At 24.3% G+C, this 18,475-nt stretch overlaps 3 protein-coding genes across 3 annotated transcripts; 1 reads left to right on the top strand and 2 right to left on the bottom strand.

The window, feature by feature from the left end:
• Window positions 1–394: 394 nt before the first annotated feature.
• OCT59_022424 (uncharacterized protein) lies at window positions 395–3,464 on the bottom strand (the record flags this gene model as incomplete). The annotated part of the gene is made up of 4 exons (XM_025319227.2): window positions 1,928–3,464; window positions 1,307–1,373; window positions 571–606; window positions 395–425 (listed from the first exon to the last, which is right to left on the bottom strand). Exons 1-4 carry the CDS (start codon window positions 3,438–3,440, stop codon window positions 395–397), a joined length of 1,647 nt encoding a protein of 548 aa, XP_025174279.2. The 5' UTR covers window positions 3,441–3,464.
• A 5,182-nt stretch (window positions 3,465–8,646) lies between these two features.
• On the top strand, window positions 8,647–9,737 carry OCT59_022425 (uncharacterized protein). Its single transcript, XM_025319228.2, has one exon. The coding sequence runs from the start codon at window positions 8,756–8,758 to the stop codon at window positions 9,416–9,418; it is 663 nt and encodes a 220-aa protein (XP_025174280.1). The 5' UTR covers window positions 8,647–8,755; the 3' UTR covers window positions 9,419–9,737.
• Window positions 9,738–16,169: 6,432 nt separating this feature from the next.
• Window positions 16,170–16,496, bottom strand: OCT59_022426 (uncharacterized protein; the record flags this gene model as incomplete). The annotated part of the gene is made up of 1 exon (XM_066144789.1): window positions 16,170–16,496. One exon carries the CDS (start codon window positions 16,494–16,496, stop codon window positions 16,170–16,172), a length of 327 nt encoding a protein of 108 aa, XP_066006216.1.
• Window positions 16,497–18,475: the final 1,979 nt, after the last annotated feature.

An 18,475-nucleotide genomic window follows, 5' to 3' on the forward strand; every position in this document is an offset into this window, starting at 1 on the left:
ACATAGTTATGTTCATTTTTTTTTATAAAGAAAATAAAATTTTATTATTTGATATATATAGTATTTTTTTTTTTTTACATGATTCTTATGTTCTTATATATTTTTCCTTATGTTTCCTTTAATAAAGCTTTTTAGATTATTTTGATTTAAAACAAAACAAAAAAAAGCCCTTAAAAAAAAAGTTATTGTTATTAGACGACTTTTCTTTCTTTAAAAAGGTAAAAATGGCATAAACGGCATAAACTTTAAAAAAAAAAGTCGGCGCTTAAATTACCGTTACACTACTTTTTAATCGTAGATCACGGTCAATTGCCTATTACACATGACTATGACTTTTTCATACGAAAAAAAAATCTTTTTCAATGATTACGCCCTTTTTAGATCTCAATAGATCTCAATAGACCTCAATTAGAATAATAAAAATCCTGTTATAAAATAAATAAATAACTTGATTTAGAAATTTAATTTTGTTACGTTTTTAAATGATCTAAACTTTAAAATTTTAAAACAAAGGATCAAAGAAGTGCGCGTGCTTGATTTGTTTATATCACAAGGAGACGTTGTTATTACCTTATCGTTCCTGTTACATTTACGGAACGGAAAAACCTATTAATTGAATTATAATATTCAATTCGAAAAGATATTAGTAAAAGTTATAAAGTTGTAAAGTTATAAAGTTACAAAGCTATAAAGCTATAAAGTTACAAAGCTATAAAGCTATAAAGTTATAAAGCTATAAAGCTATAAAGTTATAAAGTTATAAAGTTATTAAGGATCAATTTACGATGAGAATTATTTTAATAACAACGAAGGGTTATTAATTCAAATTTATTTCAATATATATATATATATTTTTTGACATTAAATATCTAAAAAAGTTTTACAAAGAATTTTTTTTTTTGTTTTTTTTTTTTTAAGGGAATTTTTTTTGGTAGAGAACAATTTTTTTTTATGTGAGAAAAATTATGTGAGGAAATTATAATGTGAGGAAATTATGTGAGGAAATTATGTGAGGAAATTATGTGAGGAAAATTATGTGAGGAAATTATGTGAGGAAAATTATGTGAGGAAATTATGTGAGGAAAATTATGTGAGGAAATTATGTGAGGAAAATTATGTGAGAAAATTATGTGAGAAAAATTGAGAGGAAAATTGTGTGAGGAAAATTATGTGAGAAAAATTCTGTGAGGAAAATGAAAATTATTGAAATTATGTGTGAAGAATATAAAGTAAAGAATGAAAAATATCGTAATAGGATAGACAAAAAAAAAAAGATTGTATAAATTATAATTTAATAATTACTCACCAATTAAAATTCCTTCCTTTCCATAATGTAATCCCATACCCTGTCCCATTATGTATATATAAAATTTCTAACTAAATTATTTTTTTTTTTTTTGTTTTTTTTTTTAATAAATATTTATTACAACTATACACAAAAGAATGGTTATGGTTTATTAAAAGAGAAGAAATATTTTTTTTTTAAAAAAAAGAACAATTAATAATCCATATACCAATCGTTATAATTGTTCTTATAGACAATAATTGACAATAATTTCGTATGGTTATTATTTTTTTGTTATGTGAAATATATATAACTTGAGCAATTTATCATTAAAAAAGAATGTTTTAAAAAAATGGTGTACGAAATTGGATGGAAATAAAAAAAAAAAGAAAAAGTTTTTTTTTTTATATAATGCGGAAATAATGCGGAATATCTGTTAAAATGACGCGTTAATAAATATCACATTTTTTAAATTACAATCAGTTTTTTTTTTTAACGCGTAAAAAACTTTTTTTTTTTGCTCAATTATCTTATCATTTCACTTGAAAAGGTAAAAAGAATGAAAAGAAAATCTGAGAGAAGAATAGAATAAAATAAATAAAATATATATATATATTTTTTATTATGAAATAGAACAGCCACGGGCAAACCACCATTGATCCCGTAAACTTGATATCCATTCTACAATCAATTTTAATCGTTCTCGAACAGATCTTAATTCTAATAATTTATATTTTTCACCTTCAGCTATTGGAATCACTGAAGCGACCCAATAAGAAAAATCTGAAGGATCATCTGGCATATCTCCATATACTGAATTAAGTCTTTGTAAAAGCCAAGGAGAATTTCCATTACGTAGAGTCTCTATGAAATCACGTGATATGCCAATTAATTCTGAAGTGGTGTATTCCCTTATTGGATTATTTAATGGATTACTAGTATTATAAATTTCAGCACGTCTTAATTCTTCTCTCTCAATTCTTTCCTCTTCTTCAGGACTAATATCATCAACTCGTTCAACTCTTCCAACATCATATCCATCTTTTGAACCTTTTTCAATTACTTTAAATTTATAAGTACCAATTGTTTCAACAAGAGAACGTCCATCAGCCAAAAATTCTGCAGACCTTATTTCCAACATTGTTCCAAAATCTTGATAAGTATTACTACATGCTAATACCATTCCAAATTGTCTTTGACGTGATTGCATACATCTTCGAATCATTAACCTATATTTTGGTTCAAATACATGAAGGAAACAAGGCATTTTTGGAAATACCAAAGCATTTGTAACAAAAATTGGAGTATCTTGCATTGTATTAAATAATTCACTGTCTAATAAATATCTTCTTTCAGAATATAATGATGGATATAAAGCTCTTATAAAAGAATAAATAGTTTTGTTTATAGGATGATGTAAATAAGCATTATAATTATGAAGTGGTTGTCTACAAATAGGACAAGCTGAATTATGATCAAGTGAACGTGTTATACAAGGTTTACAAAAACTATGACCACAAGGAGTAGTTATTGGATCAATAAATAAAGAATAACATATTTGACAATCTAATTCAGTCATTAATAATTCTTTGATTCTTATTATATCAAGATTATTATCAACTTGTAAATTATTTGATTCTGTACCACCTCTAAAAATATTATTATTAATTATCGAATTTGATATATTATCATCATCATCATCATCCGAATCTGATATATTTTGATAATGATATTCATTTAATAAACGAAAATCATTTTCATCATTATTATGATGATTATTATTATATTGTCTTGTTATTAAAGGTAAAAAAGCCGCTAATTCTTTTCGACTTGTATCAGTTAATTTTTGTAATATTACATCTGTTTTACAATCAAGTGAATGAGATCTTCCACATCCAAAAATAGGACATTTAAATTTTCTATTCAATTGATATGTCGGATTTGGAAGACATCCACGACATATAGAATTTCCACATTGAAAAGTGATGGGGTCTTTGAAAACATTTTGACATTCTGGACATGTTAAATATTGTAAAACTACAAGAGCATCCGATATATTATTATTATCATGATCTTCATTTTCCAGAGTATATGATTCTGTTGTCATTTGTACATCTTCTTCATTGTCTGTATTTAATAATGACATTATGTTCATAGCGGTCTCTTTTTTTTTTTTTTTCGTAAAAAAAATTAAATAAATAAATAAACAAATAAATATATATATATGTATATATATATATCTATCCGACGTGAAAGAATTTTGAAAATAATTCTCCCTTTTTTTTTCCTTTTAAGAGAGTAAAATGAGGAGGGAGGAAGGGGATTGTTTTTTTCGTTGTTGTTTCAAAAAAAGTGTGTATATATATATATATATATATATATATTCCGGTTGAAAAATGGGGGAGTCTTTTTTTTTTATATCGTCGCGCAATTTAAAGTTGGATGACTATATTGAAAGAATGAAACAATATCACGCATTATTAATTAGTCCGTAAACTTTAATTAAAAGAAATCAATTTACAAAAATAGTAAATTGAAGAAAGAAAAAAAAATGTATCGTAAATTAATTATTTAAGGAAAAAAAAAAAACTTGATTGTAATAAAAAATGATGATGATGAAAAAAAAAATTAGAAGAAACGAAAATTTCTTGAATTTTTAAGGAAAAAAAAAAGAAGGGAAAAAAAAATGAAAATGAAACGATAAAAAAATAAATTTTTTTTTTTTTGGGTAGAACAAGAAAAACAAATAAATAAATAGTAAAAATAAAATAATAAAATAAAATAAAAAAAATAAAATAAAATAAAAATTATAAAATAAAATAAAAAAATAATATACATAAAAAAAAATATAAAAAAAGAAAAAAAAAATAAATAAATAAATAAATAAATAAATGTATTGTATAATTTTTTTACTTGCCTCTTTTAAAAATAATTTAAATAGTATTATACACGTTCATAAAAAAAAAAAATTTATCTTGATTATTATTTTTTTTTTTTTTTTTGATGAAAAAAAGTTATTTTACTTGTCCAACCTGCTTTTTTTTACGAAGGATTTATATAAAAAAAGTAGAAAAATTTTTTTATATACAGTATAATTATAATATTAATTTACAGTAGTATAATAAGGGAAAAAATAACTCTATCCCCTTATTTAAATAAGATTTGAGCCGATATATTAAAGATATATAATATGAAGATCTTGTAATTCAATTGAGACATAATTCCAATGTATCGGGATTTAAACACAAAAAAACCAAACACGGAACAAAATTGCTTTGTAATGATTATGTAAGTTTATTATTTACAAGTATGATGTATATATTTATATGTAAATCGATCTAAGTCATATTAGGATTGGATGGTAAAATTATAAAAATATATAGAAATCGGCGATTTTTTTTTAATAGGATCATCAAAAAATAATATATTTGAAAGGACCGGCTTCCGGATTACTCGGATTACTTATTTTACTCTCTCTCCAATAAATAATATTTTCTCTTTTACGCAGTTATTAATACCGGATTTAGAATACCGAAATTGGAAGTCTAGAACACTGCAAAAAAAAAAAAAATTTGTAAAATTTATTTAAATTTACATTTTCGACAAGATGGACCTTTTTTTTTTTGATATCGGCAATATCATTATGAAATATCCGATGATCGTGGCTTAAAGAACATTGTTGAATTATAATTATTTTTTTTTTGGTTTTGTCACAGTGATAAAATAACAGACGATCATAATTTTGATGAGATCGTCTGAACGACCTTGATAAATCTTTTTTCTTTTGAAAAAGAAGACGTTCGCGATCTCGAAAATCAATAGGAAATTAAAAAAAGATCAATTTTTATCATTCGAATATCTTTAAGATTCTTTAAAGATAACATTTATTTACATTTATTTACATTTATGATATTTAAGTTATTTGTGTTATTTATGATATTTATGATATTTATGATCCGTTCCCAAACAACAATAATTTGTCACCATAAAAAAAAATAAACCAAAATCTATTGTTCAATTGCATTCGTCACATCATACATAATCACCCCAATCACTTCATCACATTCATCACATCAAGTTAAAAAAAGAAATCAATTCCCTTAAAGAGACCGAATATATGCAACATTTGCATCGGGCCGTTTTATGAAATTCTAACTTTAGCCTAGCAAGAAAAATTTCCAAATATTTTATATATGATTAAATATAATTTTAATTTATATGTAAAAGAAAAGATCTTTTACTAGAAGATTAGATTCCAATTTTGAACAATATACACAATGTTTATTCAAATGATTGAATTTTAAAAAAAGAAAGTTAGTAATCGTAATCATAAATAAATTCTTATGAAAGCTATTTCATAATCATTTATTTTAACCTCAATTAGATAAATTAAAGACTATATTAGAAGAAAGAACAATTGAATGATAATAAAAAAAAAAAAAAAAAATATTTAGAGATTGTTTTTATGACAAAAAAAATTATGAGATACAATTTTGAAATGTTTTTGCTTTAATTCGAATGATTATAAGCACAAAAATGACAAAAAGAAAAAAAAATAAAATTGCTTTATATATATATATAAATATTATATTATGTTACAAACTTGCCTAAAGTGATCTTTTTCCTCTTTTAAAAAAAGGTGATCAATTCCAAAAAAATAATATATTAAACAAAAAAGGGTAATTTACATTACCTTTTTTAGTATCAATCAAATCTGACGAAAGTGATTACTTAAACATCCACGTAAACAAGTTGTTATGACGCGACACAAAAAAAAATTATGTTTTTATTATTCTATTATTTATATCAAAGAATTAATAGTAGTAGTACATTTATTTGTTACATACTTTACATATATATATATGTGTGTTATTTATAAGTTTTTAAGTTTTAATGAAAGAAAATTATGAATATATATATATATATATATAAATATCTTTCTCTCTCTTTTTTTTTTTTATTCTTTTTTTTCTTTTTTGATTTTATAGAGTTTCCTGAATAATCCCTATTTATTTACAATAGATTATGCAGTTACATTGATACATTGAATACATACATTGAATACATTCTTTTGCATATTATGGATTTTTTAAAAAAAAAGGGTTTAATAATAATAATTTGATAATTGGTTTATAATATTTTAAATATTTATATTTTAAATATTTTTAAAATATTATTAAAATATTTTAATCCTTTATGATTCTTTATTAATCTTTTTTTATAATCTTGGTCATTATTATTGGATAAAGGATTTATATTATTATAAAATGTAAAGAAATATAGTGAACGAATAATAAAGTAATTAAAAAACACGAGGCAAAAAAAAAGAAAACAAATATCAAACACAAAGGGTTTTTGACACACAAAGAAAAAAAAAAAGGGTTCAAATAATTATGTCCAATTAATTTTACATTTGAACGGGTCGCGTGATAAATTTGAAATAATATTTGAATCAAGATAATCTTAATAAAAAAAAAAACTTTATTATGATATAATATTTATAGTTATTTAATAATTTGTAAAAAAAAAGAAGAAGGAAAAAAGAAGGAAAAAAAAGAAAAAAAAATTTTTTTTTTTTTATATATATATATTTCTAACATAAAAAATTAAAAATTCCCATTAATCAGTATTAATAATTTAAAATTACTATTCGAGAAAGATTTACTAATAACGGTTAAACAGGTTTTAATAATAATATCACATTACAAAAGGGTTCTTCTTCTTATTATTATTAAATAAAGGCTGAAAAAAAATAATAATAATAAATAAAAAAAAAAATTTTTTTTTCTTTTTTAGATGAGTCCCTTTCTATTCATTTTTTTTTTCTTTGTTTTTGCTTACGAAATGCTGACTACTGAAAACAATGCTGCAATTCGTGACATTAATGTGATTAGCAAGAACTATAATTACATGTTTATTATATTATATAATACTATTTTTATTTTTCTATTCTCATATTATGCCTATTATGCTATTATGCATATAACGAAATGAAAAAATCTATTTTCGTACAATCCCTACTGTATATATATATATATAATATATAATAAACGCCTCAAGAGATTCATATAGCAGATAGTGGCTGTTTTGTCTCGTCAAACAAACAACATAAGGTTATTAACAAGCCAGGGTTTTTTTGTTTAAGGATTAAATTGTCAAAAAAACATTTGGGTATATTAGACGCATTGGACGCCATACCAGACTTATTTGTTGTGTTTCACTAAAGTGAAAATTATGTAGAGTTTAATGATTCACATGATGCAGATCTTGGATTTGTAAGCCAGCCGTCAAAAAAAATCCTCATCACTCAGTTTCTTTGGTGATTAAAATTTGATTTTTACATTTTTTGATTAACTTTATTAACTTTTTGAACTTAATAAAAAAAAAATCAAATTACATAATAATTTGAATTATTGATCAACCTGACAAATTATTAAAATTATTAAATTATATAAAATCCCCTTTTTTATTTTATTTTTTTTTTCTTTAGATCTTCAAATTAACTCTTTTATATTCGGACTTTTATACGGGATTTGGATCTACAATACTTTTTTAATACCGTACATGTTACACTACCAAAATCTTTTTTTCCTATATTTTTATGATTTCATTTGAAAAAAAAAATGGATTTATGTTAATCATTATGCAATTTATGCAATTCAATAACTATAATCATGCCAAGTATTATTGTGATACCTTTGGCTAAAAAGAATTCTTTTTATAAAAAAATACAATTTTTTTTTTCCTTCTTGGTTAAGTAATAATGAAAATCTTTATAAAAAACTTTTTTTTTTTACCAATAAAAGTTTGCATGAATTAAATTTTTGACAGTTTTTCTTAAATCTTTTTTTATTGAAGGACGATCCTGAATTCTTTTTTTTTTTAAAAAAAAAAACGGAGATATATTTATATATATATATATACATATATACATATACATATACATATATATATGACAATTACACAAGGTTTAAAGATCAAATATTTAATGGATATACGGTGTACCACTCGGGGGTTAAAAAAAAACGGTTTTTTTTTTTGAAAGGTTTTTATATTATATTATATTATGAATTTTTTTTTCATTTTTTTATTATTAATTTTATGGATACTTTTATTACAAAATTATGGCATAGCTCAATTTTTATTGTTTGAATAAAATTATTGTTTATTATTTGTTGCATCGTGATTTTTCTAAAAAGAATATTCTTTCTAAATATGCACAAATGGGCTGATTTTGAAAAGGTGACGTGATCATTTTAGTTTTCACCTGACATACTAAAAATGGCGTTAATCATTTAACGTCATAAAATCATCATTAAGCATTATAAAAGTAACTATAAATTGCCCTTCTCTCCCTCTTCAAATTATTATTAGTTCACAAAAAAAAAGAATCTCCGATTCATAAGATCAAAAGATCAAAAGATCAAAAGTTTCGATACTTTAATTATCCAAACAAACAAATAAACAACTATGGCTGATGATTCAGTTGATACCTCATTATTAAATAATGGTATAATATTTTGTCAAAATCCTGTTGATGGTGAATTGGATTATTATTGGGATAATGAAGCGGAAATTTGTTGCCCTTCTTTAATGCCTGATAATAATGTCATAATTGAACAATTTTCTGGTGATTCGATGGATCTCGAAGAAAAATGTTTTCAAAATATGGCCAATTTATTGAACAAAAGAGATCATGATAATGTTGCTCGAAATGAACTTTTATCATATAAAGAAAGTGACAAAAAATTCTCATTTGAAAAAAATGATGTTGATATGGATGATGTAGCTTTGGATGATCTAATTAAAAAAATGACTGATACATTAAATGATAATAATCAGGAATTGAAAGAAAGAGAAGAACCTAAGGAACCTGAGGAACCTGAGGAACCCGAGGAACCTGAAGAACCTGCTGAAGAACCTGAAGACCCACCTTCACCAACTTCACCACGTGATCCAGAAAGAGATGGTCCAGTATTAAGTGAAGAGGAAGAGGATACAGAAGAAGGTGGAATTCACAGACTTGAACATGATCCAGTATTTCAAGATGAGGCAGGTTTAATGTACGGAGATGATTCGAGAGGCGAAATTTGGCCTGATGATGAAGGGATGGATCCAATGGAAAATCAGTAATATTTTCATGAGGAAGACCTCCAAATCCAATGAAGTAATATTATAATATTAAAATCAGTAATATAATATGAGTATATTTTATTTTATTGTAATTAATTTTGTATTTTAATTTTGCCCTTTTTTTCTTTGTACATATGTTTTTTTTAAAAAAAAATAATAAATCCAATAATTACGTGATAATATAGAATGTACATAAGATGTGTGGAGTAAAAAAAGAAAAAGTCAATTAATATAATTATTTTAAGAAAAAAAAATCGTAAAAAACAAATGGTTTACACCCTGCATTCAATATTTACATTAAACGTGAACAAATATTAAATAAATAAAAAAAATCATATCACATACCATATTATATACAAAGGATTCTTCACCGGCAAAGAAAAGAATGGAGGTCTTTCCCTAAATTGAAAAATTTTAATTTTTTTTTTCCACATTTAAAACTTCCCGGTCCCGGACCCTCACTTATTACCACTTATGTGTTCATATTATTCATATGTTCATGTTGTGTAGTAAATAAATCTCGATAAAGCTTAATATCGGTGGTCGATTTTAAATTGTTTAACAAAAACATTCCAATAATACAACATTCGGGTTAGCCTAAAAAATTAAGTAATCAAAAATTTTGGATCCTTTTTTTGTGACACAACATTTATTTTCATTAACCTAGCCAATAAAAAAAAACAATAATGCAAAGTGATTTAGGCATCGATCGAATAAAAAAAAAAAAAGGTAATAAAAGAGAAATGATAAACTGCGGAAAAAGGATAAAAAAATTTTTTAAACTGGTCAACGATCATTGACTGTTAATAGTAAAGTATCTAATTTGAAGACCCCTAAAGATCACCTTAAATCGTTTCAAAAATATAAAAATTTTCGGATTACCAAATTTCGAAATTCATTGTTCTTTTTTGATGATTTTCTGAATTGCATGTGATATAAAAAAAAATGTGATTGTTATATATATATATATAATATATATATATATATTATGTCATTGAAAATTTATTATTTTAGTTAACAGGAAAAAGATGACATGTAGTGTTATAGTATTTACTAAATTACTTAATTACTTAATATTAATAAATTTATTATAATATATCAATATATTATATTATATATTAAAATTTTAAAAAAATGCAATGCAATGTAATATGATGATATCAATTCCTTAACTCTATAAACCCTACGAACCCTACAAGAATAAAAAAAAAGTTTTTAACCGGTTTTAATTCTAAAAATCCTTTTATAGATCGATTGAACACGACTTCAATGAATTTACATATATAACTATGCTATTACCGCTATTACCGCTATTACTGTTATTACCATTAAAAAAAAAAATAAATAATCTTATCAGTAACACAATTATTACGATAAGTTGAGACAATAACTTTTTTTTTTTTAAAAAAAAATATATATCTTTTTCTTGTGATGTATTCTGTATATACGGCTTTTAAAAACCCGATTGTCCGATGCACAAAATATCCGGTATAGCGAATCAATCAACTAATCAACTAATCAACTGCATATATATTGTAAGGCTTGGCTTATTCATGATGCTTAATTACGGAGAATAAATTTTGACTGCTTTTGATACACATGTATTACAATTACATACAGCGAATTACAATGAATTACAACGGATTACAACGGATTACAACGGATTTCAATGATTTCCCAACGAATTACAATGATATGCGACGATATATTTTTAATTTTAACTAGGCTTACTTATTTATTTAGGTTATCTATCATATCTATGATATCTTTCATTGATAGTAAAGTTAGTAATTCTTAAAGATTCTTTAGAGACAATATAAAAATATCTAAACAATTTATTAGTTCCAAATTTTCAGCCAGATGTACATTTAAGTCAGGTGGCGTGATTTATAACACAGGATTAAAAGGGCTTGTTGTGATTTGTAATCATATTTGGCTTTGGTGGCATGGTAGCTTTACGTGTGAACATATGCATTTTTTTTTTCGGACCATCCGAAAACAGGTTCCTTTTTTTTTAATGCATATTATGAAATTTTATCTTATGATAGGATTATCTACTACAAATAATTCGTTCAAAAATATCAAGTTAATTAATATATTTTTTTAAAAAAGTTTCACTAAAAATAATTAAAAATCTATATATTTGGTATATCACATGTATATTACATAATATTATCACATATAAAATGATTTGACAAAGATTATCCGTTCGTTGTTTCTGTCGGGTAAAAAAGATCGCTTCTTTCAAAAATTAAAATAATAATAATAATAATAAAAATAGGGGAATAATAATTTTTTTTTTTTATGACCCCTAAACCGGAATTCCCCAAATTTGAAAATTGATTGTTTTTTATTTTTTGGTAAATTAAAATTTAAATATTAACGGAAAGTTTTTATCCGATTTTTTTTTTTTAGATTACGAAACAATTACCTAATCTAATTTTTTTTTTTTCATAATTTAAAATATCTCGTTACAAAAAGTATTTTTTTAAGGGGAGAGGTGAATGGTAACACTTTTTTTTTTTTTTTTTTTTTTACCCCTCACCCCAATTTGAAAGTAATTGATGATGATCTTATTATAACTTTTTTGAACCAAACAAAAAACAACATTCCAAAACTTTTTTTTATAATAATAAATAAATTGAAATAAATAATTAAATTGATTTAAGAAAAAAAAATAAATATATATAATTTTTTTTTTTCTATTTTTTTAAATAGCCATGAAATATGATTTAAATTTGTTCGTGTTTTTTTAAAAAAAAAATGTAAATTTTTTTAGCGTGACGATAAAACAATAAAACAATAAAACCATAATACTATGTACGTACGATATGATACGTTACGAGTATATACTTTATTCGCTATTTTTTTTTTTTTGAAATGCATTCAACGTAACAAATTCTCTATCAGGATAGATTACATAAAAAAACCAATTTTTTTTATTGCTTTTTTCTTAATCATTTTTCCTTATAGTTGGGATTTTTATGCATTATAATATATACAATTTATTAAATCCGAGCTTTTCCCCGCGGATCAGTAAATATCCAAGAAAAATCCAAGAAAAATATAAACTTTAAAAACAATTAACCAATTATAGGCTATATATTATAATATATTAAGATATTCCTCTCAAGTCTCAATGGTTTAAGTCTCAATGGTTTGTGCGCAAAAAAAGTATTATGTATCGTAAGTACGTACAAAAAAATTTTTACTATTTTTATATTAATCGATTTTTTTTCTTTCCTTATATTTTGATTACATTATTAATAATTAATAACTCATTTTTAAATCCGAGCTTTTCCCCGCGTTCAATAAATTTCCAAGAATCCAAGAATAAATACAAATTTAAAGATCATTAACCAATTATAGTTATTGAGATGATCCTCTTAATAGTCTTGCGCAAACGCCGCAAAGCGTAAAAGCAAAAAAAAAGGATTACCTTATGTATCATAAGGTGTCATTGGGAATTTATTTACCTACAAAATCAATCCGTTTAATCTTTTTACCATTTTTTACTTTCCTATCTGATATGTAATTAATTAATTATTATTAATCATCTTTCCTATTTCCTTTATTTGGAATTATTACATTAATCTGATTATCGATGATAAATTTTAATAAAAAAAAAAACAATCCGAATATTTTCCGCGTTCAATTAAGTATTAACACGAAAAAAAAAATAAAAATAAAATTTTCTTCCCTTGTTTATCCTTTCTATATTTGGAATTAAGACAATCAGTTTGTGTGGTTCGTGCGGGTTCGTGCACTCAAAAAAAAATATGTATATATGTACGTTTACTGTGATTCGCCATTTAGGGATAAATTACATAAGAATTTTAATAATTTTTAATGATTTTAATAACTTTAATACTTTTTTTTTAATCCCAATTAATTATTTATTATTTATATCAATCACTTTTATTTTTTCATATATTTTTTAAAAAAGAAAAAAAGGAAAAGATCAATAAGATCAATAATAAATAATAAATAAATAATTTTTTTTTCAAGTTATACTATCGACGAATTAACGATCAAAATAAATTAAAATTTATTTAAAAATTCCAAGAAAATTCCAAGTAAATTCCAAGAATTTTTTTATTATTAACTAATCATATTTCAAGTGATACACATGTATATATATACTTTTAAATATGTAAAGTAAAATTTATTATATAATATGTATATTTTATTTATTATTATAAACACGTAAAAAAATTTTTTCGGTCCATCATTACTATATTTGGCGGTGAGGTAATCCAAGTTGTGCGCGCGATAATCGAAAACATGTTATATATATTAAGAAATTGACCTGAAAAAATTTTTAGAGTAAAAAACGAGTAAAATAAAGTAATAAAAAATAATAATAAAGTAATAAAAATAATACAAAGTAACAAAAAATAATAATAAAGTAATAAAAATAAATAATAATAATAAAGTAATAAAAATAATAATAATAAATTTAATAAATATAGTAATAATAATAGTAATAAAAAGTTTTATGTATATATAAAAAAAAAAAAGTTTCGGATATTCTTTGTACTTTCGGAATTTTGCGAAACTTAAGTGGTTAAATTAAAAATTGATAATCCAAAAAAAAATTATTGGATAAAAAAAAAGAACAAAGGCAAAAAGATGATGATTTTCATTAAATTTCCACGTTTTAAAAATTGTCAAAAAATCAATTTTTAATATTTTGTGGCTTAAAATGATGTATGTGTATGATTTAATCACATAAGAAATTATCTAATATATATATATATATTATTTTTTTAAAATTGCGTCTTTAAAAATTTCCCGAATAAATAAATAAAAATAAATAAATAAATAAATAAATAATTCGTTTTTTTTAGTAATATTTAAAAACCAAGCCTGATTCTTCAAAAGACTTTGGAAAATCATATGGAACCAATTTTTATTTTAATACGTTTTAATAAGAATCTAAACAAAAAAAGTAATAAACCTTAAACTTGTTTTCAAAATATACCGTTTTTTAACAATAAAGGGAACCGATTCATTATCAATTTTCTCGGGTACAAACGAAATGATTTGATGATCAAAAGAAAACACATATGCTTTCCCCCCCTTTTGTACGAACATTTAAATTGTAAATCAAAGGGAAGTCCCGAAAATAAAATGGATTGGTTTAATATTTTAACAATTGATTAATAATAAATAAAGTTACTAACCTCAACGAAAAATCGTAAATCCGCGGTAAAAAATAATTCCGGTTATACGCAGTATCATGTGATTCAGGGTGCATTTTTTTGTGATTGTCAGCCGGCATTTAATTACTAATTCTGGTCAAATATGAATTTTTGAAAAAATTCTTTAAAAGCAGAAATTGGTAAAAAAAAAAACGCACTAAATATTTTTAATGCAGAATTATTGACACAAAATATATTATGATAAAATTATCATTCATATTATTTATAATTATAATATCATATCATGTTAAGTTGACCAATCATTTATTTTTCCGCTGTTTTCCGCTTTATTTAGAAACCTTGTTTTTTTTTGTTCAAGTTTATCTGATGTTACAATGAAAATCAATTTCGGGTAACCATAATTGAATTTTATCTCTAATTAACCATAAAAGTCTTTTATGTTTTATTATTTGTTATATGATTACTATATGGTCATTATATAATTGTATAATTTTATTAATTTATAGATATTTACTGAATTAAAGTAATTAAAAATTGTCTTTAATTTGACAAGTTAGGAACACCATCATTATAATTTACTTTATTTATGAGTAATATAATGTAATGACTAAAAAATAGGAAAATCCCGGGTTCAAGTGTCTAACTAGCCTTAATCAACTAATAACCTCTAATCAAATGATGTGCATTGGAATTTTCCAGTGACTTTTTTAACCTTCCGATCCCAAATTTTTTATCCATTGTAAATCTATTGTGTTGGAAATTTCCAATGGAAATTATGTATGTATATATTATATATATTGAAAGAAATTGGAAGTTTTTAATTGCTTCAAGTGTACATCAACTGTTCCTATCCAATAAACAAGCGTTTCGCTCATATGACTAAAACAAGTTCATAATCTCCAGTGCACATCACTGCTTACTATCCAATAAATAAGCATATGACTAAACCAAGTTCTAATTGCTTCATAATCTTCCAGTGCACATCACTACTACTATCCAATAAATAAGTGTATTGACTAAATTAGATATTCTAATAGTAGTTAAAGTTACTAATTGCTTCACAATTTTCCAGTGCGAATCACCGCTCCTATCCCAATAAATAAGTGTATTGACTAAATTAGATATTCTAATAATAGTTAAGTTTCTAATTGCTTCATAAGCTTCCGGTGTATATCACTGCTCCTATCCCAATAAATAAGTGTATTGACTAAATTAGATATTCTAATAGTAGTTAAAGTTTCTAATTGCTTCACAAACTTCCAGTGTATACCACTGCTCCTATCCCAATAAATAAGTGTATTGACTAAATTAGATGATATTCTAATAGTAGTTAAGTTTCTAATTGCTTCATAATTTTCCAGTGTAAATCACTGCTCCTATCCCAATAAATAAGTGTATCGCTCATATGACTAAAACAAGTTCTAATCGCTTCACAATTTCCGGTGCACATCACTCACTGCTTCCTATCCAATAAATAAGTGTATCGCTCATATGACTAGTAAAACAAGTTCTAATTGCTTCACAATCTTCCAGTGCATATCACTACTCCTATCTAATAAATAAGTGTATTGACTAAATTAGATATTCTAATAAGTAGTTAAGTTTCTAATTGCTCCACAATCTTCCAGTGCACATACATCACTGCTCCTATTCCAATAAATAAGTGTATTGACTAAATTAGATATTCTAATAATAGTTAAAGTTTCTAATTGCTTCATAATCTTCCAGTGTAAATCACCGCTCCTATCCCAACAAATAAGTGTATTGACTAAATTAGATATTCTAATAATAGTTAAAGTTTCTAATTGCTTTACAATCTTCCAGTGTAAATCACTGCTCCTATCCCAATAAATAAGTGTATCGCTCATATGACTAAAACAAGTTCTAATCGCTTCACAATTTCCGGTGCACATCACTCACTGCTTCCTATCCAATAAATAAGTGTATCGCTCATATGACTAAACCAAGTTCTAATTGCTTCACAATCTTTCAGTGCATATCACTACTCCTATCTAATAAATAAGTGTATTGACTAAATTAGATATTCTAATAAGTAGTTAAGTTTCTAATTGCTCCACAATCTTCCAGTGCACATACATCACTGCTCCTATTCCAATAAATAAATGTATTGACTAAATTAGATATTCTAATAGTAGTTAAGTTACTAATTGTTTCAAATTCTTCCAGTGCAAATCATCGCTCCTATCCCAATAAATAAGTGTATTGACTAAATTAGATATTCTAATAGTAGTTAAGTTTCTAATTGCTTTACAATCTTCCAGTGTAAATCACCGCTCCTATCCCAATAAATAAGTGTATTGACTAAATTAGATATTCTAATAGAAGGTAAGTTTCTAATTGCTTTACAATCTTCCAGTGTAAATCACTGCTCCCTATCCAATAGATATTCTAATAGTAGTTAAAGTTACTAATTGCTTCACATTCTTCCCGTGCAAATCACCGCTCCTATCCCAATAAATAAGTGTATTGACTAAATTAGATATTCTAATAGTAGTTAAGTTTCTAATTGCTTTACAATCTTCCAGTGTAAATCACCGCTCCTATCCCAATAAATAAGTGTATTGACTAAATTAGATATTCTAATAGTAGTTAAGTTTCTAATTGCTTTACAATCTTCCAGTGTAAATCACCGCTCCTATCCCAATAAATAAGTGTATTGACTAAATTAGATATTCTAATAATAGTTAAGTTTCTAATTGCTTCATAAACTTCCAGTGTACATCACTGCTCCTATCCCAATAAATAAATGTATTGACTAAATTAGATATTCTAATAGAAGTTAAGTCTCTAATTGCTTCCGGTGTACATCACCGCTCCTGTTTAATAAATAAGCTAAGTGTAAATATCGTATATATATATAAGTAGTTAAATGTCCGCATCAACGTACAAAAAATATCGGTTTGTTAAACCCGATCGTAATTGCCTGAATAGAATCCAATTATAGAATCGTTTGATTATATCAGACATGTACATTATAACAAATTATGACAAAGAACTATGAAACCTTTTTTAGATTGGACCCTTTTTTAAACAATTAAAAAAAAATGTTGAATAACTCGTGGAGAATGAATGATTTATCTAAAAAACAAACCGTTTATAGGTAGTATATTTACTTTTCGATAAAGTTCCGTCATGGGGTAGTCTGCAGTTTCAGTCTCTAATGTTTCATCCGCTTCATACATTTAGCCAATCTTTCATTTTAAATAATGTTAAATGCATCAAATGATGATATTTTCAAATATAAATGCATGAAACAACACACTCGATTACGGTTTATGTATGGTTTAATTCACATACAGTATTTTTTATCATCACTAATTTAAATTTTATATGTCACAGTTACTATTCCCCTTGATTAATATCTTAAATAAGGATTAGAATGTCTTATGTAATTTATATAACACAATATACATGTATAATTATCACGAACATTTGAACATTTGATTATTTGTTTATCAAAAAAAAAAAATATCATTCATTCAATGAATTGAACTGGGGTCTTTACCCTAAAAAGTTTCAAAATAATAAACAACAAAAATCATTTTTTAACATTCACATGTTTATACATGCTTTATAAAAAAATTCTCTCTTTCAATCTATCTCTCGATCGATTCATACAGTAATTTTTTTTACTCATTTTTATGAATGATGATTAAAAACTGGGATTAAATTTTTTAACATTAACATTATTATGATATTTTATATTTCATCTCTTATGAAAAGGAAGGAATCATAATCGATTTATTTTTTTTTTTATATTAACGGAAATAAACGGAAGTGAGAAAATATAGTTCACCTTTTAAAAAATTATTAAGATCGATCAGATCAGTTAAACTATATTTGGAATTTAATATTTTATGTTCACATGCAG

This window comes from Rhizophagus irregularis, chromosome 31 (genome assembly GCF_026210795.1).
Source record: "Rhizophagus irregularis chromosome 31, complete sequence".
In the NCBI taxonomy this organism is placed as follows: Eukaryota; Fungi; Glomeromycota; class Glomeromycetes; order Glomerales; family Glomeraceae; genus Rhizophagus; species Rhizophagus irregularis.